At 39.7% G+C, this 18,069-nt stretch overlaps 1 protein-coding gene and 1 long non-coding RNA gene across 2 annotated transcripts; one reads left to right on the forward strand and one right to left on the reverse strand.

Annotated features, from left to right (window-relative positions):
- Nucleotides 1–3,890: 3,890 nt before the first annotated feature.
- Nucleotides 3,891–12,864, forward strand: LOC125890483 (uncharacterized). The gene is made up of 3 exons (XR_007449563.1): nt 3,891–3,960; nt 6,535–6,625; nt 11,395–12,864. It is a non-coding gene; the product is annotated as an uncharacterized LOC125890483 (long non-coding RNA).
- A 2,208-nt stretch (nt 12,865–15,072) lies between these two features.
- LOC125890420 (adenosine receptor A1-like) lies at nt 15,073–17,866 on the reverse strand. The gene is made up of 2 exons (XM_049579049.1): nt 17,455–17,866; nt 15,073–17,174 (listed from the first exon to the last, which is right to left on the reverse strand). The coding sequence occupies exons 1-2, from the start codon at nt 17,781–17,783 to the stop codon at nt 16,523–16,525; spliced, it is 981 nt and encodes a 326-aa protein (XP_049435006.1). The 5' UTR covers nt 17,784–17,866; the 3' UTR covers nt 15,073–16,522.
- Nucleotides 17,867–18,069: the final 203 nt, after the last annotated feature.

Here is an 18,069-nt window from a genome sequence, read left to right on the forward strand (position 1 = left end):
TCACAGTCACACAGTCCTTGGCCGCCATTTCCAGTTTGAAAAGCCGTCCCTCGCCTTCCGCTACATAGCCAAGATGGCGACCACTGAGGGCAAGAAGTGTCCATAGGTCCAAACTCACTTCTTGAACGTTTCGAGTGCACCATCCGGGTACTCATAGTGCACTGCATTTTTACATACTTCTCAGTGTGAATGCACTTATGCACTCAAAATATTAAGTGTAAGTACAGAAGTACGTGATTTGAGACACAGCAAGAGTAAGGCAGATTAGGGTGGGTCATGCCTTTGCCATCCTATAAAAAAACCTCACTTCCTGTATGTCGGTGAGTCACTAGCAAAAAGTCATGGTGAGCGACATAATAATGCAAGAGAGCGTTTCATTGGATGCAAAATTAATAAATGCCACCGAGTGTGGAATGAATCATCAGCTTTTTTTGTTGTTGTTTCCACAAAATGACAAACTTTAAAAAAAATAATAATAATAAATTAAGAATACCTACATAATAACTTTTTGGTCATTGTTGGACATCTACTATTATTATTATTATTATTATTATCATCATTATTATTATTATTATTATTATTATTTTTCAAAATACTGAGGCTGATGAGAATTTTATAATTTGAGTTAGAGGTTCCCTATCATAACCTGAATTAATCAAACAAAGCAAAAGACTTTCAGTCTTTAAGGGGCTAAGCCTGTCATGAAACAACTTCCATAGCTACTACTGTCTCTGTCCAAAATCTGGCATTGTAAAAACAACAACAAAAAACTGTAATAGGACAGGGTTTCCTGAACTCGTCTGCTTTTAGAAGTCCATGTCATGCCTTTTTTTGAGAGGACTTTAACATTTGTTTTGGGATATGATTTGGTAAAAACAAAACATAACAATTGTACTTTTTTCCATGCTGGTCAAATGAATTGTCGAATCAAAACTTAACATAAGCAATGTAAAGCTTTAACGACTCCACTTATGCTAACGAGGATGTGTACAATGCCCAGTCAGTACTGATGACGTCACCGCTGTATTGTAAGCAGGCTCTCAACTGGATGTTCCCAGTGGAGAGACAGGATCCTTAGACACTGGCGCCATAGAGACTATTAAGGCCAGCTCAATTCTCAAAAGTACACTTACGCAGATGCAGATATACAATTATGTGAGTGAATGCTCATATGCATGTACACAGTCATACATGAACACAGTATCAAGCAGAATGTTAGGAAGTAATTAATGCAACAGCTGGAAGATGTGTTATCACAAATTATTCAGTGTTTTTTGAGGCTTCCTACATGTACAGTATGCTGTTACCGTTAATTCTGAAGAAAATAGTGTTTTTATAACCTCTGACAAGGAGCGGTTGTTTCTCATAATTTTTACAGTTCACAGCAGGTCATGTGTTCTTTACACCCTTCCCACTGTGGAGATAGCTGTGTGAAGGGTCACTGTGTTTCTGGACTACAGACAACAGTAGTTTACAAAGTTGTACAGCCTCTTAGACCAGCAGGAAACAAAGAGGAAAGACTGTTTCACTCTCATTTCAAAACATTTAAATAATTTTTCACATATTTCAGCGTGATTTCTGTTTGCACTGTAATCAGTCCTGTCATTATTGAACTTTGGGCACAGTGGGGTAAGAAAAACATACGTGTTAGCAAATATTATTTCACACAGATTTCCTTCCTGCTTGCTCCTGGCAGTGCACAGCGCTCAGAGAACTGTGTCCTCCATATGACACCTGCACAGAAAGGCTTTACAATAAAGGCACAGCATAAGAGGGAGAGGTGAGAATAAGCCAAGGGAAGGTTAAATTACTGTATGTTTGGGAGACCATTGGTTGTGTGAACATAAACCTACTTCTTTTGTGCACTTATTCATTCAGTACATTATTCTTTTTAGTGTAGGTGACGCAGGGAAAACATGGAGAAAAAAAAAGAAACATATGCAGCATTATAAAGTGTCAAGAAAGAAGCAACGTGGAAGGTTAGATGAGAATCCCTGAGCCACTCAGAGCAGAAATAAAGGCAAAGCAGCCAGAACCTTGTGTGAACTGTAACACAAGCAGCACTGAGCCTCGTGAGAGCTTGACACACATCTGAAATGGAGGACAAAGTATCCAGGAAATAGTGCTGTAGCTTGTATTTCCTATTCTCTGGGTGTCTGTGATAGAGACCAGCCCCTGCAGAGCAATCCAAACTGCCGCGGATCCCAAACAGATGCCTGAGCTGGCACGAGGTGGCATTACCCTGAGAGCAGAGAGTAAAAGTCCTGGGAGCGGTCACTGCCCCGAGTCCCCGAGAGAGAGAGAGAGAGAGAGAGAGAGAGAGAGAGAGAGAGAGAGGGAGAGAGCAGAGAAAGAGTGGCGGGGGAGAGGGAGCAAAGAGCCAGCGCTCCCCTCGCAGACTTGTCCCGTCCGTTTTTCTGAAACAGGCAGTGCTCTTTTGAAACGGTGCCAGTGGAGGCTGGCCCAAAACCCTTGCAGCTGAAACTTTTATAAGCTCAGTGTTTGCGAGCAGGAAGAGAAAGACACAGAGTTAAGATGTGTTTGCAGCTCCTCTCCTCCTCTCCGACCTGCCTGAGATGTCAGCACAATGACTCGTGCTTGCTTTTTTTGGTTCATTTAAACAACAGATTCTTCAAGAATGTGTACAGAAATGCTCTGAAAAGAAGACTGCATGAGGAGAGAAAGGATTTAAAGTATATATACGGATGTAATTGCTGAAAAAAATGAAGAGTCAGTGACGTCACACAAGAAGCTGTCTTGGATACTGCCTGAGGAAAGATACTCAGTGTCTGTGGCACTGTGGCGTGGACACATTTGAAAATTAAAGCTCCACTCAGGACTCACACATTGGATTATTTTAGTGTTTTTCTTGTAATTCTTGGTGGTGATCCACATGAAATATTATCTTTACATTTGCCTGTTTCCAGATATTGACCCCACACTTGCCCTTATTTTCACTGCAGAGCTCCATGACACAATTTTGTTACTTGAGGACGTACTGTGGTAAACATACCCGACCGCTCGCTCAGTCTGTTATGTTGACTGTAAACACTGGTTTCCACACACCACTACAATGAAATTAAATCAGAACCTCAGTGGTTACCATTCTCTCCTATAGGCTCTGCAAAAAATCCGAATGAAAACACAGGCAGGTGCAGAACAACTAAAGACGTCCGGAGTGACTACCGAAAATGGGAACTATGAGGCATGTACTACCTGGGACTGATGCCAACTGCTGACAAAAGGCTTTACTGCACGGTTCTGAGAGAAGCCTTTAACTCATTTGCTCTGCAATGCTTCAGGAATATCTGGCACTGAATTGTTTGGCCAACTGTAGATAAATCTGTCAAACCCATTGGCTTTGTTACAAGACAGCATGTAAGTATTCACTTCTGATTTCTTCAACCGAGCTTATTTCTCTGTCTGTTCCCCCCGGCCCCCTCCCAGCCCCTAATCCTACTGTCAAGTGAGATGTCTATTTGATGACACATAATCTACAGTTCATGTGACTGCTCCCCTTTATGTGGTGAATGAACTCTGTCAACTCTGTGACTTCACCTCAGAGCAAAAGTCTACTCTTATGCGTTTTCCGGGTGGATTTCGTATCTTTGCTAGGACCGTGTAAGCACAGTTTTGTGACTTCATGATTTCTTTTCCTGCCTCCCTTTCTCCTCGCTGTCTCTCCCTCTTGGCAGCGGGGCAAAAGTGGGCAGGGAGAGAGGAGGGCATGGCCCAGAAACTGCTCTCAAGCCCCAGCCCCTGTTCAAGTGGGGTTGCTTGCTGGTACACTACTCAGCCTTTCCCTCGACTTGCAAGCGAAAGAGAGGGATGTGGAAATGCATTCTTGTCTCTTTTCTAACCCGCCTTTTTTTTTTTTTTTTTTTTCCCTCCACCGCCACCATGGCCTAATTCTCTGCGGGTGAACACTCGCCTGACCTGTACAAAAAATCTCACCTCCAGGTATTTCTCATTTTTGATTCTGCTTCTGTTTCGGCCTTGATATTCATCTCTGTACTGAAGTCTCCCTTGATTTGTTTCTTTTGCACTTTTACACTTCCTTCACTGTCACCTTCCACACTGTACACGTGTCTGCTTTGCTTGCACCGAACAATGCCTAAATCTCCACCGTTTCTTTTCGATCAACACACACCGGAATATTGTCTTAAATTATGTTGTTTCTTGAGTTAAATGCATTAAGAAATAATGACCAAAGCATTTGTATAAAGTTATTGTAATGAGCAGTTTACATACGATAAAAACACATGCCCCGAGTGAAAAGAAAGTGTGGTTGTTTAATTGCCTCTTAAAGTACAAGACTGGTAAAAAAGCAACATTTAAGTATAATTTACTGCAAGTCGGACCCTAAAGACACTGCGGCTACAGTGGCTCGAACAAACAAATTTCCCCCCATCAAAAGTGATAATTACCTCTAAGTTTCAAACAGGAAATTCTCTGAGATAAAAGGTATTTAGCCCTTTTTATTAAACATTTTGGTTTCTGTGTTGCAGGGTTGCTACAGTACGAAGGTGCGAGAAATCTGCACCACAGGCAACACAAAATATCCTTCAGCTGTACTGTGGCTACTGTTCGCCATGTATTTTACCACGAAATGAAAAAGAATCCCACGTGGGTGGAATAAGCATCTTGTAAAATATGTGGTTTATATATCACACAGGCGACTCGTATCATTTTCTGATGTGTTCTTGAGCGCTGTGGTCTGATAGACCTGTTCACAAACCAGTAGGAACCAGATTTCTCTGATGCAAGCATTGTTCTATACATGAAGGGGCTTGCATTGTAAGATTGCAAGGTCTCGGTTTTTACATCAAGCGTTTTCGGTTTGTTTGGGATTTTTAACCACAGGAAGTATAAAAGCTTTTAAAACATTCACATCAAAATGAGGAACATTTACAAAAACAACTTTTTTTTTTACTTACAGATTACACTTCTTTATGAACTGGACTTACTGCAAACTGGGTGAACACTTTGGCTCATGCTACTTGGTGTGCAGCAGTTGTGTGTGGTTTTGTTTGCATACAGTCGAGTCAGCGTTTGGGTTTGTGTTAGAGTGTGTGATAACGGCAGATTATGGCATACTGTACTGTACAGAAAGGGTGAATGAAGGGAAAAAAAGGGGGAGGGCGCAGGGAGGATGGGCTGACAAGGGAGAAAATGAACTTATTTCCTCCTCCCCCCCCTGCTCTCCTCAGATGAACTTGCTTGATGACATGTTGTTTGGAAAGCCATGTCCTCCGCTATTTGCGTTTCTCTCCTCCCCTTGGTTAGAGTGACTCTGTGGTTACCAGGATCAAAGTCTCTCTCTTTTTTTTTGTTGTTGCTTTTATCAGGTCACACTGCATACACACATCCAGCTCTTCCTGTTTGTTAGCAAAACAGATTCATGGGCTATAAACAGCACTTGATTTGATTCTTTTGACTACGGCCGCTTTACATAAACTATACCACTTAAAACTGTTCTGGTTCTGAGCAAAAGCCATGAGAGATCCATCTTGAGAGTAACATCTGGAAGATCCAGATGTTCCACAGTGTCCTTGCATTTATTTTAATGTGTGGAATATTGGATTGGCAGGTTTCCCGTGACAAGATAGAGCCACGTATGACAAAAGATCACTGAACAAACCCCTGAGACTGTCTAAAGTTTCAGGCACTCTTTGTATTGACATCAAGCTGCTAAAACTCTGACTACAACAAACCATAAAAAGTACTTGCAAAGACTTTTTTAGCCTGGTCTCTTGAGTATGTCAGTGTGTAAAGTAAAGCTCCATCTGTCGTACTTTACTGAGCGGTAAATACAGCAGGATATGGATACGGCGCACAGGCCAAGAAACAGGAAACTTTCATAGCTCGTAATAAAACATACACCACAAACAACAGTGCTCCAGCCTCATCACTCAAATAAAACAGTATGCTATCAACAAACCCTCAATGAAGCACTTAAAAACACTTCACATAACATGAAAATATTTTAAAAAGTAGATAGTGGATAATATAATGCTGAAAGTATTAACACAACTACTGATTTTTTTAAACACCAACGGGAGATATGCAGTCAAGTAGCATTTTAAATAGACATAGGTTTTCACTATGCCGACCGTTTCTGTGATACCATGTCAATTAACACAAGCAGTGACAAAAATATGGTACATAATATGTAATATAAGATGGTGATTTTAAAAACCATTTTAGTTTTGTTGTGTCAATCTGCATGACACTTGTTACAATCAAAAAGTATTTGAAATGTCAACCACCTTTGGTCCAGGGGTATTTTATGTTAATTTTGCCTTGCATTCAATTAGCACAAAGGAAAAACAGTATGTTATCTTAAAAGTGTAGCGCTAGTTCTGACATCTATTGACATTAAAATTAAAGGCGACAGCAATTGTCTGGCCACATGGCATTTATAAATTGTCATTCCCTTTGCTAGACGTATGGCCTGAAGCCCTAAAGTTCAACCAGTTCATCTAATGACGTCCTGACATAATGTATTTATAATGCCATTTCCTCTCCAATTAGGACAACTAAGATATTGAATTGAGTAGTCCAGTGGCTTCCAGCCACAAGGGGTCATGAGATTCATCTGAGGGGTCACAAGATGATTACTGAGGTAAGAAAAAACTACATTTCATGACACAAAAAGATTCTTTTTTAAATCTTTGGTTCTGTCATCTGTTAACTACTACATAGTTTTACCACATCAGGATTGTAAAAATGATTCAAAATTATTCTATCTACTCACAACTCAGCCCATTGTCACAGGCTGCATGACTGAGGTATATGTTGCTCTTTGTTCAAGGTAACTATGCAGGAAGTGTCAGCTACTGCTTGCAAATAGTATCACCAGAAAAACACTCGTTTCGAATGATCTCTGTGCGCTTGGTGTTACACCACACTTTATTTGCAGGCTTTTTTTTCCAATGCTGTGTCGGCGATTTTGCTGCTTACAGTCAGGCACCCAGTCGCTAATTATTTATAAAGTCCCAACCTCATCAGCAAAATACTTCAAGAAGAAAATACAGGCAGAGTCTCTGCAGATAAATACACAACCACACACTTCTACTGGATCATAAGTGATGATTGAGGGGGATTACTTTTGTATGAGTCTGAACATAGTTTTTTGGGAAAATCCTGCAGGTCACAAGCACAAAAATCATTGTGGGACACTGGCTCAGACAACAGTTGATAAATTAGATATATGACAATTTTTCCCAGATTACAAATGGATTTTAAGTTTAAGTCTTTTAAGTCGTTTTTGGTTTTTATAATGTGTAGGTTTGGGAAGAAATACTGCAAAATGAAAATTTAAAGTAAATGGGAACATGGCAAGAAAAAGAAAGGCGAAACTCCCTACAATACCTGATATCTCCAAAAAATTAATATTGGAATGGAAAAAAAACTGATATAACACCTGACTTGAGGAAACATCGCTGCGGCCAGTTACACCACCAAAAAATAAAATAAACAAAATCCTCACTCCTCTCTAGTTTGAAATTTCCGGCCCTAGATAAGTGGATGATTGGCTCCACACATTAAAATGCAGTGTATATACTGTAACTTTAATGCACTCAATGTCAATCCATGTGTGGCCAAAGTAAACAGAATTATTTTTCTGGATTCAATATGCAAGTACTTTTCAGAAAATATATCTCATATTTGTTGCTCCATCAACATTAAAATTAATTTGGAAATTATGTCCCAAATCGAGACGCCAAGACAGACATTGGCCTGTTAGATGGAAGTGAACTCCTGCTGACCTGAGTTTGTTGGAGAGGATGCATCACAGATGATGAGATTCAACTGGAACCTCGGGCTCACACAAAACATAACCACTTGTCCCACATATGGACAAAGTCTGCTTATAGAACAATGGACCTTTTCTCTCAACGTGTGAACACCTAGCTCACGTAGCACAAACAGTGCACTGAGCATCTGGCAGCAAGCTATGCCACCATACCTTACTGTGTGGTATCATAGCCCCTTTCTGACATGGCATCCTCTCATTGCTTGGCTGCCAATACTCTCCTCCCCCCTCAGTGGTGGGTTCTGCCATGCTGCATCCACGACATCACCCCCTTTTTTGTCTCATTGAGATTCAGCTTGGCACGCAGACAATGCCCATTTCTTGGCACCAAATATTGGAGAGAGCTGCACAAGAGAACCAACCTCAGTCTTTTCCCTCACATTCGTCCCCCCGTATTCCGCCGATCATCATGGACCAACGCCAACTTGTAATGGGTATTTTTTTGTGCCTTCGTCTACTAAATTCTCAGTTTGTTCGGCACCTGGCATTTGACAACACGGATATCTTTAAGAAGTTGAACGTTTACAACTGTAAGATGAGCTGCTTTATCTGAAGCAACAATGAATGACCGTGTCAGCGAGATGTTGATTGGCATGAGTCTTGCATGAAGGTCATGGATTTATAACACTATTCCTTCGTTATACTCTGCAACAGAGCAGCCATTTTACTATCGACAGCAGCCTGGGGAAAAACAAGTCAAACCATCACTTCCGGGTGTTAAAAAAACAACAACAAACAAACAAACAAAAGACTTGCTTCCATTCTTGGTTACTCCTACCCACCCACCCACGTGGACTCATAATGGAGGTGCTAATTATTGTTAACCAATAGCATAGCTTTTGTCAAAATTCACAAACAGGATATTTGGAAACTATCAAGGTAAGAATGACTAAAAAAATCAAAGTGTACCTATTTGCATGCCTCGCTGGCCTGTGATTATAAATGTATGATTCCTGTGAATTATAACTACCCTATCTACAGTTATGGAAACGGATTCGTGATCACCAAATCATGTAAAGGTAAAAGAATGGACATTTGAATCAAATTGATTGCTGACAATTCCATGAAACAATGCAAACACTTAATTTGTGCTTGTGTGGGCTAATCTAATGATTGTTTTCATTTTTAGAATTTTATTTTCTATACATTGCTTTTACAGTAAGATACTGAAAATGAAAAAATAACTTGTGAGTCGTATTGCTTCTGTCCATATTGTGGTGTAAGCTCCAAGTGGTTGATAACTTTAAATACTTTAAATGGTTAAGCAGCTATAAATCCAAACAAATAAATTACAGAGTACAAAGTTAATGTTTTGTTCACTTGCCCAGTTGGCCAAGTGGGTCAGAAATCTACTTGGTCAAAGTCAATTTTAACTTGCCTCAAAACATTGTTTTATTTGTAAGTAGTTATCAAATCTTGCTCTCAAACTTGTGGCATTCTGCGCAACACATAGTTGGGGTTTGCTCACATCATCTACCGCCACCCAAGTAAACTTCTGTTTCCAGTATAACTGACATGGTGGCCTGCGCTTCAGCTTAGAAACTTTGTCTTTACAAGCTGCTATTCTTTCGCAGGGGTCTGATCAGTACTGCCATGTGAGGATAATTGAAGAGCTTGCTTCAGGTCATAAACTTTGTCTTTACCCTCCGCCATTTTCTCTCAAAGTGCCTGACCAGTACTGCACATGTGCAGCTCTAAACAGAGAAGGAAGCGAGATGGCTCTCCTCTCAGCTACTCACATCATCTGCTCTGGAAAAAAACTGTTTTTAATTCTCTTTTACTACTTGCGCGATTGTAGTGAATTGCTAGATTTACTAGCCAGACGTGGCATTTCACTTGCCCCAGGCACTCCTTAATGTTGAGCCCTGAGCCCTTGAGCCCCTGTGTTGAGTTATTCTAGAAGTTATGTTTCACCAGAGAACCACACAGTAGTGGTCCTTCACCACAACAAATTGTGTTTGTAGTCCACACAAGTTTTCTTGAATAAAAAGTTGAATCCACTCCTGCTTTCACTCCATTCCCTCTGCTTTGGCCAGCCAGTTAGAAGAGTTTGATACCATTTACCGTCTAATTAATTCAACATCTCAATTAAGGCCTCCCACTCTCTGATGCCCTTGTGCCTTTTCATTCTGCCCCAATGAGCATGCCCTGGCACCACCGCCGCGCAGCCTGCCAAAACATTTCAATCACTGTCGGCATTAATTAGGCCAAAGAGGAATTCAGAATGTTAATGAACTGCCCAGCCGCTTTTCAGCGACCATGGTTCACATGCTAATTTATGCAAAGCGTCCTAGCCTTTGCGTGGGTTGACCATCGTCGTCTACCATAACAGTGTCTGGGCTCAGTCAGCTCAGCCAAAGTATGGCTCTGTCGGGGCCCAGACAGCTCTGCCCAGCTTGTGTCCCAGACTCTAGCTGGCACAGTAAACAGACTCCTTTTTCAATGGACTTGAAGTGGCTTTCGCACTGAGCAAAAAAAGGGCAATATTCTAAAGTCAGACCTTCAGCTTTGCTATTAAAACACTTCAAGCAAAAACAAAAATCACTAGCAGGATTTTCTTGGCACATATTTGCAAATCAGCAACAATCATCTATCAATCATCTATAAACAAGCAATTCCTTAAGCCAGTCTCAACACTCCCTTTACTATTATTTGGGGAGAAAATAAACAGTATGGATAGGGATTGGAGGAAGGAAGCAGAAGTTAACAGGTTGCACCACAGATGTTGGGTACGGGTGCCAAACAACTCCCTAAAATGGCCGAAGTGCTGCCATTTTCCATCTTTCTCCTGTTGTATTCTGGTTGTAGAGACAGAGGGGACTGAACTGGGGAAAAACATGCTTAAACTGAGCTAGTTTTTGTGTCTGTTGGGAAGTCAAGCTGGAAAGCCAAGTTTTGGAGTAAATAGGTACTAATTCTTGGCACAGCTGCCCTTCATTATAAGCCAGTTTCCCTAAAAGTAAGCTCTCTGTGGTGATGGAAGTGTATTTTGTCTTTAATGTGCAGGTCATTAAGAAAGTAGTGGCATTTCTTTTGCACATTTCTAGTGTACACTAATGTACAGTGTATTTGACACCCGTTGTTCAAACACAATGGGCAAATACATTTGCGCAGACTGATGCAAGTGGTCAGATACTGTCTATCACTTACATGAACACAGTAGCACTGTCAGGCTAGTTGTAAGTCTGAAGTACCAAACCTTGACTTTGTAATTCAGGCCACAATGTCATGAGTCAAGAAGAAAATGCTCCTGAAAGGTAATTCCTGATAAAACTGCTACCAGACAACCTTCCATGGCAGGGGTGCCATTTGAGTAACATTGTTTAACAGTGTACATGTTTTTATGACTATTTTGGTTACAATAACAGTCGTTTAGTACACACACACAAAAATCCTGAATGATTTAATGGTTAGTTTTTTTCTGGAAAGTGTTGCTACTAAACATGCTCCAAAATGACTGCATGTGGTAAAACCCTCGCATCTTGACCTCTACACAGATTAGAAAATGATTTTTAACCACTGTTTGCCAAACGAGGATCAAAAACCTCACTCATTCTCTCTTTTTTCTCTCACAGTTCAACCAACAAGTTTCCACTGCCACCTTCAAAAGTGTCTGTCCTTAAGGCTGAGGTAGTAGATTGAATAGTTGTGGGGTTTGTGTCCTCCCTATGAGATAACTATACAATCTACTGTCTTTCCTAAGGAGACAGGTTGATCTGCTGTGAAGATGAAGCCTGTATGCACATGGAAAGCTCCGTGGATAGAAGGAACTCAGATACATGGACTAAAGTAGATTTAAGAGATAACCTGTCACTCATCTCTCCAAGAGAAGAATGCAGATACAACAAAGATGTCATTTATTTACCAGATACAATAATAGATCTGGTCTATTCTCACAACATGTATTAAAGTTGGTACATATTGGGTAAAGTCTTGTTTTAAAAGATATTTATTGGTGCCTGAAGTTGAGCCTAGCAAGGTGAGGTAGTAGGTTGTATAGTTTGTGGGATGGAGTAAATCCTACTCAGGTGATAACTATACAGTCTATTACCTTCCTTGAGAGGTACAATGAGTGCTTGGGATGAAGCTCACTTACACTGACCGGAGCCACTCTGACACCATCTTGTGGCCAAAGACTATCAACACTCTGGAAATTGAAATTGAAAAAAAGCTTTGGGAGCTCTATTGCGTGCATCAAAAAACATCCACGTTTAAGTAACCACTAGCTGGCAGAGTTAGGAGAAACTCCAATAAATATGGGGTGTGTCAATCCTAAAGTCAGAACTCCTAAGTTTTGTACTCAGAGAAGTTGGAGGCAGTCCAAATGATTCCTAAGTAACTAAGACCTCCTCACAGTCAGTAATGTGCTGAAGGTAATGCTTCTCATTGCATCAGTGACTTGTAAAAACAAAAGCCACTTAATGCGGATTCAATGAGATCACCAACAAAGCAGAGCAATCCAATAACATTGGAGATGACGGTGCACAGCTCTATGGTACTTGGACACCTTGATAAACTCAGCCTCAGCCTTGAGACAGAACAATTCATCAGTCTGTCAGTTCTGCAACTGCAATAAATACACAAATGAAAGTAATATCATTGCCATGGCTAGATTACCCAGTAAAATCTGTGCTACTCCTACCCAACAACAATGAAGAATGACAATTTGTTTTGTCAGTTGACATGCTGATTTTTGATGCAAGATACAACATACTTAACTAGTCAGTATTGTACTTTGTTTCATGTATGACATTTGTGGCACAGTTGGGAAAACATCTGAATTATCTTTTTATTAAATGTATCCACTTATGTGCTACATCTATCAATTTATTTACTATTGCCAACACACTATTGTATTTCCAGCATGTCTTATCAGTTTATAACTTAAATTATTGCTCATTTTAAACAGTCTGATTTTATTTTACTCTCTCGTTGCAGATGGTAATTGGCTGAAACATTTTAATCCTGATTATATCATGTTATATCATTATATTGTATCAAGTCACGTGACACTTTGTTTCTGAAAAGTGCTGTATTAATAAAGTTTGTTCTTATTCTTAGTTATTTTCATCATCATTATTATTATAACCAGTGGTAGTAATTTGTCCCGCACGTTCTTGTATTAATTAATTCAAATCACATTCACTGACACAGTCTGTCAAACACCAATCACTATGCCATCTTCATCCACAGCAACATGGACAACCCCGCCCTTTCTTAGATTAGAAGTTCTCTTTATTCCTCACTAAAAGTTGCTCTCAGCTAGAGCTTTCAAGAGGGAACTTTTAGCACCATAAAGGAGGACTCTTAAGGCAAAAACATGAAAATAACTGAGTTGTAAGTGACAATAATTTGTGATTTAAGAGTAAGCTACACAACAAAACCTACACAAGTGTGGGAGCAGCACTATATTAAGAATTTCTCAGTAAGTGAACAACAAAGAAGTCAGATAAAGTACAAGGAAAATCAAAACTAAATCTGATTCCCTGATGCTTTGAAAGGCTGCTGTTAGAGTAACTGTTAATGAATCTGGGACCATATTCACAAAGCTTCCTAGTACGAAGAGTTACTTCTAATGACAAAACCCATAGAATTAGAAAATAGAAAATTCATAGAATTATGACGTTTCCCCTTAAAGTTAAGACTACATCCTGGTAAAGTTAAAAGTTACTCACAAAGCATCTCAGCCCTTAAGAGAGCTCCTAAGGTGAATACTGTTGGGAGTTGGCATGCAAACTTTTTAAGTGCTGAAGAGAATAGTGGAGAGACAAGAAAGCAGGAGCAATAACACTGCATGAGGTAATGGCACACTACAGATTATATCATGGAAAGATAATGTTTGTGGTCGATCTTATTCGAGATAGGCTCACATCTTCTACCCAACACAGTTATGCTTTAACACCAGAAATGAAGTGATCACAACAGTAAAGCATTTGGCAACTGGAATACTGCAACAGTGATGACTTGGGTCTGTCTTTACCTTTCATCAGCAGAGTGATCCACAGACAGTGCTTTTATATTGTGATGCAGTTCATTTAATTTCCACTGGGTGTCCACATCTCGCAGGCTCACAAAAGGGCCTGTCTGTGCCAACCATTCACATCTTTTACAAAATACCTCACAATATGGTCAACAACACTTCCTTACTAAAGTAAAAATGTTTTTCCCTTCCTTGCTTAGATTTGCTTTAAATCACTCCTAAGATAAGATTCCTTGCTCCAAATTTTAAGACTAAGTTAAGAGCTGTCTCTCACAATGTTTGTGAATATAGCCCCTGATGCATTGCTAAAAAAAAAGACCACAAGCCATAAATATTCAATATTCTTTGAGTAAAGTTTAGAATATTAATCTCACTGTAAACCCACAGTGTAAAAAGTTATTTACTAAGATGCATGTTGTAGTTGAAGTCAGAATACACTGAAATGCGTAGTCATTTTATACCCAGAATCAGATCGGGGGACTGATAATAGATTGACATCGGTTTAATATCTCAAACATAGTTATGTCAAACATGCAACAGCCAGTCTAACACAAACAGAAACTGAGACATTGTGGTTTAAGCCTCTGCACATACTGCACATTAACATTTTACCGGAATTGTATCTGACATGACTGCTGATTAAAGTTTAACTTTACTTCAAAGTCACTACCTACTGTATGTACAGAGGAAAACAGGGTTGTATCTGTAACTCCTAAAAGTGAGGAACTGAAACTATGGTCTTAACTTTAACATATCTATCTAAAGACGTGCAAACATCTGATCAGAAATTTAAAGAACATACAGTAACAGGAACTAGGAAGAACTTCTGAATAACTGAATTTCTGAAATAAGAACTTAAGATAGAAACATAAAAACTAACAGCATAATGAAAAAAATACTGATGAGTCAAAGAAGTCCTATTAATCTCTTAATTAAACTAATGTACCTATTAAATCATGAGCAAGTGTTAATGCCACGTTATTTTGAGAAGCTGATGTTGTATTCCTATCTCGTTATGACACTGTACGTAAGAAAACTACAAAATTGCCAGTAGCTATCACTGAAATATCATTAACGGGTTTTAGGTTGGATTTCTTCTTCAATTTAGCAGACGCATGAATTTCTAAGTACCTACTCTTGCTTGTTAATAATAAAACAGACAGACCGTTATTACAAAACAGTACAATAAATAAAATCTATACAGTGTTGTGCTTATGTTTTTTGTTGTTGGTGGTAGCATAACTGGTATTGGTCAAGTATTAAAACACATTAAGATGAAAAGGTTGCAGCTCTGTAATAACTGCAACCTTTGTGAAGCTTGTAAGGTTTGATTGTTGTTAAAACTATAGTTGACTCAACTCCTTGGTCATTTTTAAGGTTTTATTTTGTGGTGTTGTCATGTTACTGCGCTCTTTTGAAATGTGTATCTAGTGTTTTTTCTTCTCCATAATCCATTACTATGTAATCTAATCCAATACAAACACAGATCAAACTATAGATTTACTAAAAATGATCACTCAGCTGACTTCACAACACATTCACAATCCTAACTTGACAATTACCGATGCTTGGTCAGAGGCACGTCACATCAAAATATGACATGCTAGGTACCCCTCCTGCGTCATTTTTGGACGTTCAGGGGCAGCTTGTCAATTTATGGTCATTACATAAAGTTTTTTTTTAAAAATAAACTTCCATTTTCACAGATAATATACAGTTTGGCTCATTAGAAGCATCTTTTGATGGTTAGGTTTAGAAAATCACCATGGTTGGGCTTAAAATAAGTATGATTGTTACTAACATAACGGCACAAGACATACGTCACAAGCATAGCATTATAAACATACTAGCACACTACGCTGTTACTGAAACAACTCTTTGACTTTTGGTTTCACACGGGACACAGACAGCCGTCTCCCAGCTCTCCCACCTCCTGCCCAATGTAGATTTTTTTTTTTTATATACTATGATAGCTGCCCGAAGTGTCAACAAAAGCCGCCACCTGGGTCGTTTCAAACCGCCAGTTTCGGGTGTCTGTGTGCGTTGGTGTCTGACACCGACAGGCCACTGACCAAGCGTCGGTATTTGACAGGAGTGAGAAACTGCTGCAGCGCTGTTCTGTTGGATTATATTACATTGTACATGGGTTTCTACTTTTCTGGTCAGGTGTACATGCAGTACAATGCATGCCCCCAAAGTCAGGGTGACAACGCTTAAAATTCGTCAATTAATGTGGACAGACGTAGCATCCATGCATCATGTGTAAAAAGTTTGATCCTTTTCTCAAATATAGTGACGGTAATTTCCAATACAGAGTGTGCTTTCTGTTAAAACGGACATGAAGAACTGGAACTTGAGCAGAAACAGTGATATGAAACTTACAAGTAACCCTTTTTGGCGACAACCCAGATTTCACAACACTCACACACATGCTCACCTACATATACAAGACACACACACACACACACACACACACACACACACACACACAGATTACTGAAAATGACAGATAACAGATCTTTCAGTGCAAACGGTTCGATGTGTTGTATGAAAACACAGAATGTCTTACTTGTCAACTAAAAGTTAGCTTTTAAATTTCAGTTCACTTCACATACTGTACATGACTTTAACTTTTTACATAATATTAATATGTTTTACAATGTTTATTGATGCTTGACAGTCAATCAAACCCGCTCCTTGAGAACAAACAAGGAAATCTTCCTTCACTCAATTTGCGGCACACTGTTCGGGTTACTACTGAGATTGTTGTCTGTTGTCTGGCTTGTCTGAGATCCATTTTCATCTCCACATGCTAAATGCCGTCTCCAGAGCTTCAGGTACGCTGTCTTGATCTTCTGTATTTTGAACGCGTACACAACTGGGTTTATAGCCGAGTTAGCATGAGAGAGCAGGATGCCAACATAGAAAGCTGTTACTGGTACAATATTCAGCCCACCGAGGTAGGCAATACAATTCATAATGTGGAGAGGGATCCAGGACAGGGCAAACAGAGCCAAGACCAGAGACAGAGATCCTGCCAGCTGTTTCTCTTTCTTCAGGTAGTTCTGAGACTGGATTTGGACACCGTTGCCTGGTTTGTCTCGAAGGTTTCCTCGGATGATGCGGAAAATGTAGCCATACAATACAGTCATCACCAACAGAGGTGTCAGGGTGCAGAGGAAAAAGTTGAAGTAAACCAGGTATGACATGGGGATCACATCTATAAACCTGCAGACAATAGTTGAGTTGACTGACGCAGCCAAGGTTTCATGGTTGTACCATCCAAGCATTGGAGAAAAACTCAGTGGCACTGCAACAAGCCAGCATGCTGCTACGACAAGCCAAGAATGTCTCTGTGTTACAGTCCTTTTGTACCTAAACAGAAAACGAAACACAAATTAATGATATAATGAACTGAAAAAAAAAATCACAATGCAATTCCAAATGATAAAAACAGTCATGAAATCTGCAGAAATGTACAGTAAATCAGGTCCTTTTTGCAGTAAAATCTATCCGAAAGTGTCAGAGATGAGGTTGAGATAAAATTGATGAAAATACAAAGCTTATGGCAACACTTATTAGCAACACTAGGTTACTTTTCTCTGCACAATAAACTGTAATAAAAAAAATAAAAAAAAAACAATAATAATCTTACCTGAGAGGGATATACACCCTGAGGAATCGATCCACTGCAATAGCTGTGAGACACAAAACCGAGACCAGTGTCAACAGGATGACAACACAGCTGATGAAGAGACAACCATGGAATGAAGTCTTCACTCGTCCGTCCACCAACACAGCCAGCGGTATGGCCACACAGCCAACCATAAAGTCAGCCACAGCCAGGCAGATAATAAGGCAGAAGGTCGGTTGCTGAATGATCTTACTGGTCCACAGTGCCAAAATAACCAACATATTACCCAATAAACAGCTGATGGCGATCAGCACCTCCAACAATGTGTAGATCACTTCTCCCACATCCATTGTGCTACCTATCTGACTAATATTTGATAGTCAAACGGTGTGGCAAGTCTGAATGTGGCTCTCAAGCTGAATGTGCTGTGCTGTGACATTTATCATTCATCTCGGTCTTGTGAAACCTTTCAGGAAGTCCTGTTTTTTTTTTTCCAAGCTGTGATAACACCCTGAGATACTTTGCCTGCAAGCTGTACATCTGCATTTTTTGCAGGTTTATCTAACTGTACTTGTATGTTACTGTATGGTAATATTTAACTTTTAAAGCTGTACCATGTCCAGTAAAAAAATAACA

The sequence above is a fragment of the Epinephelus fuscoguttatus genome, linkage group LG1 (genome assembly GCF_011397635.1).
Source record: "Epinephelus fuscoguttatus linkage group LG1, E.fuscoguttatus.final_Chr_v1".
NCBI classification, from domain to species: Eukaryota; Metazoa; Chordata; class Actinopteri; order Perciformes; family Serranidae; genus Epinephelus; species Epinephelus fuscoguttatus.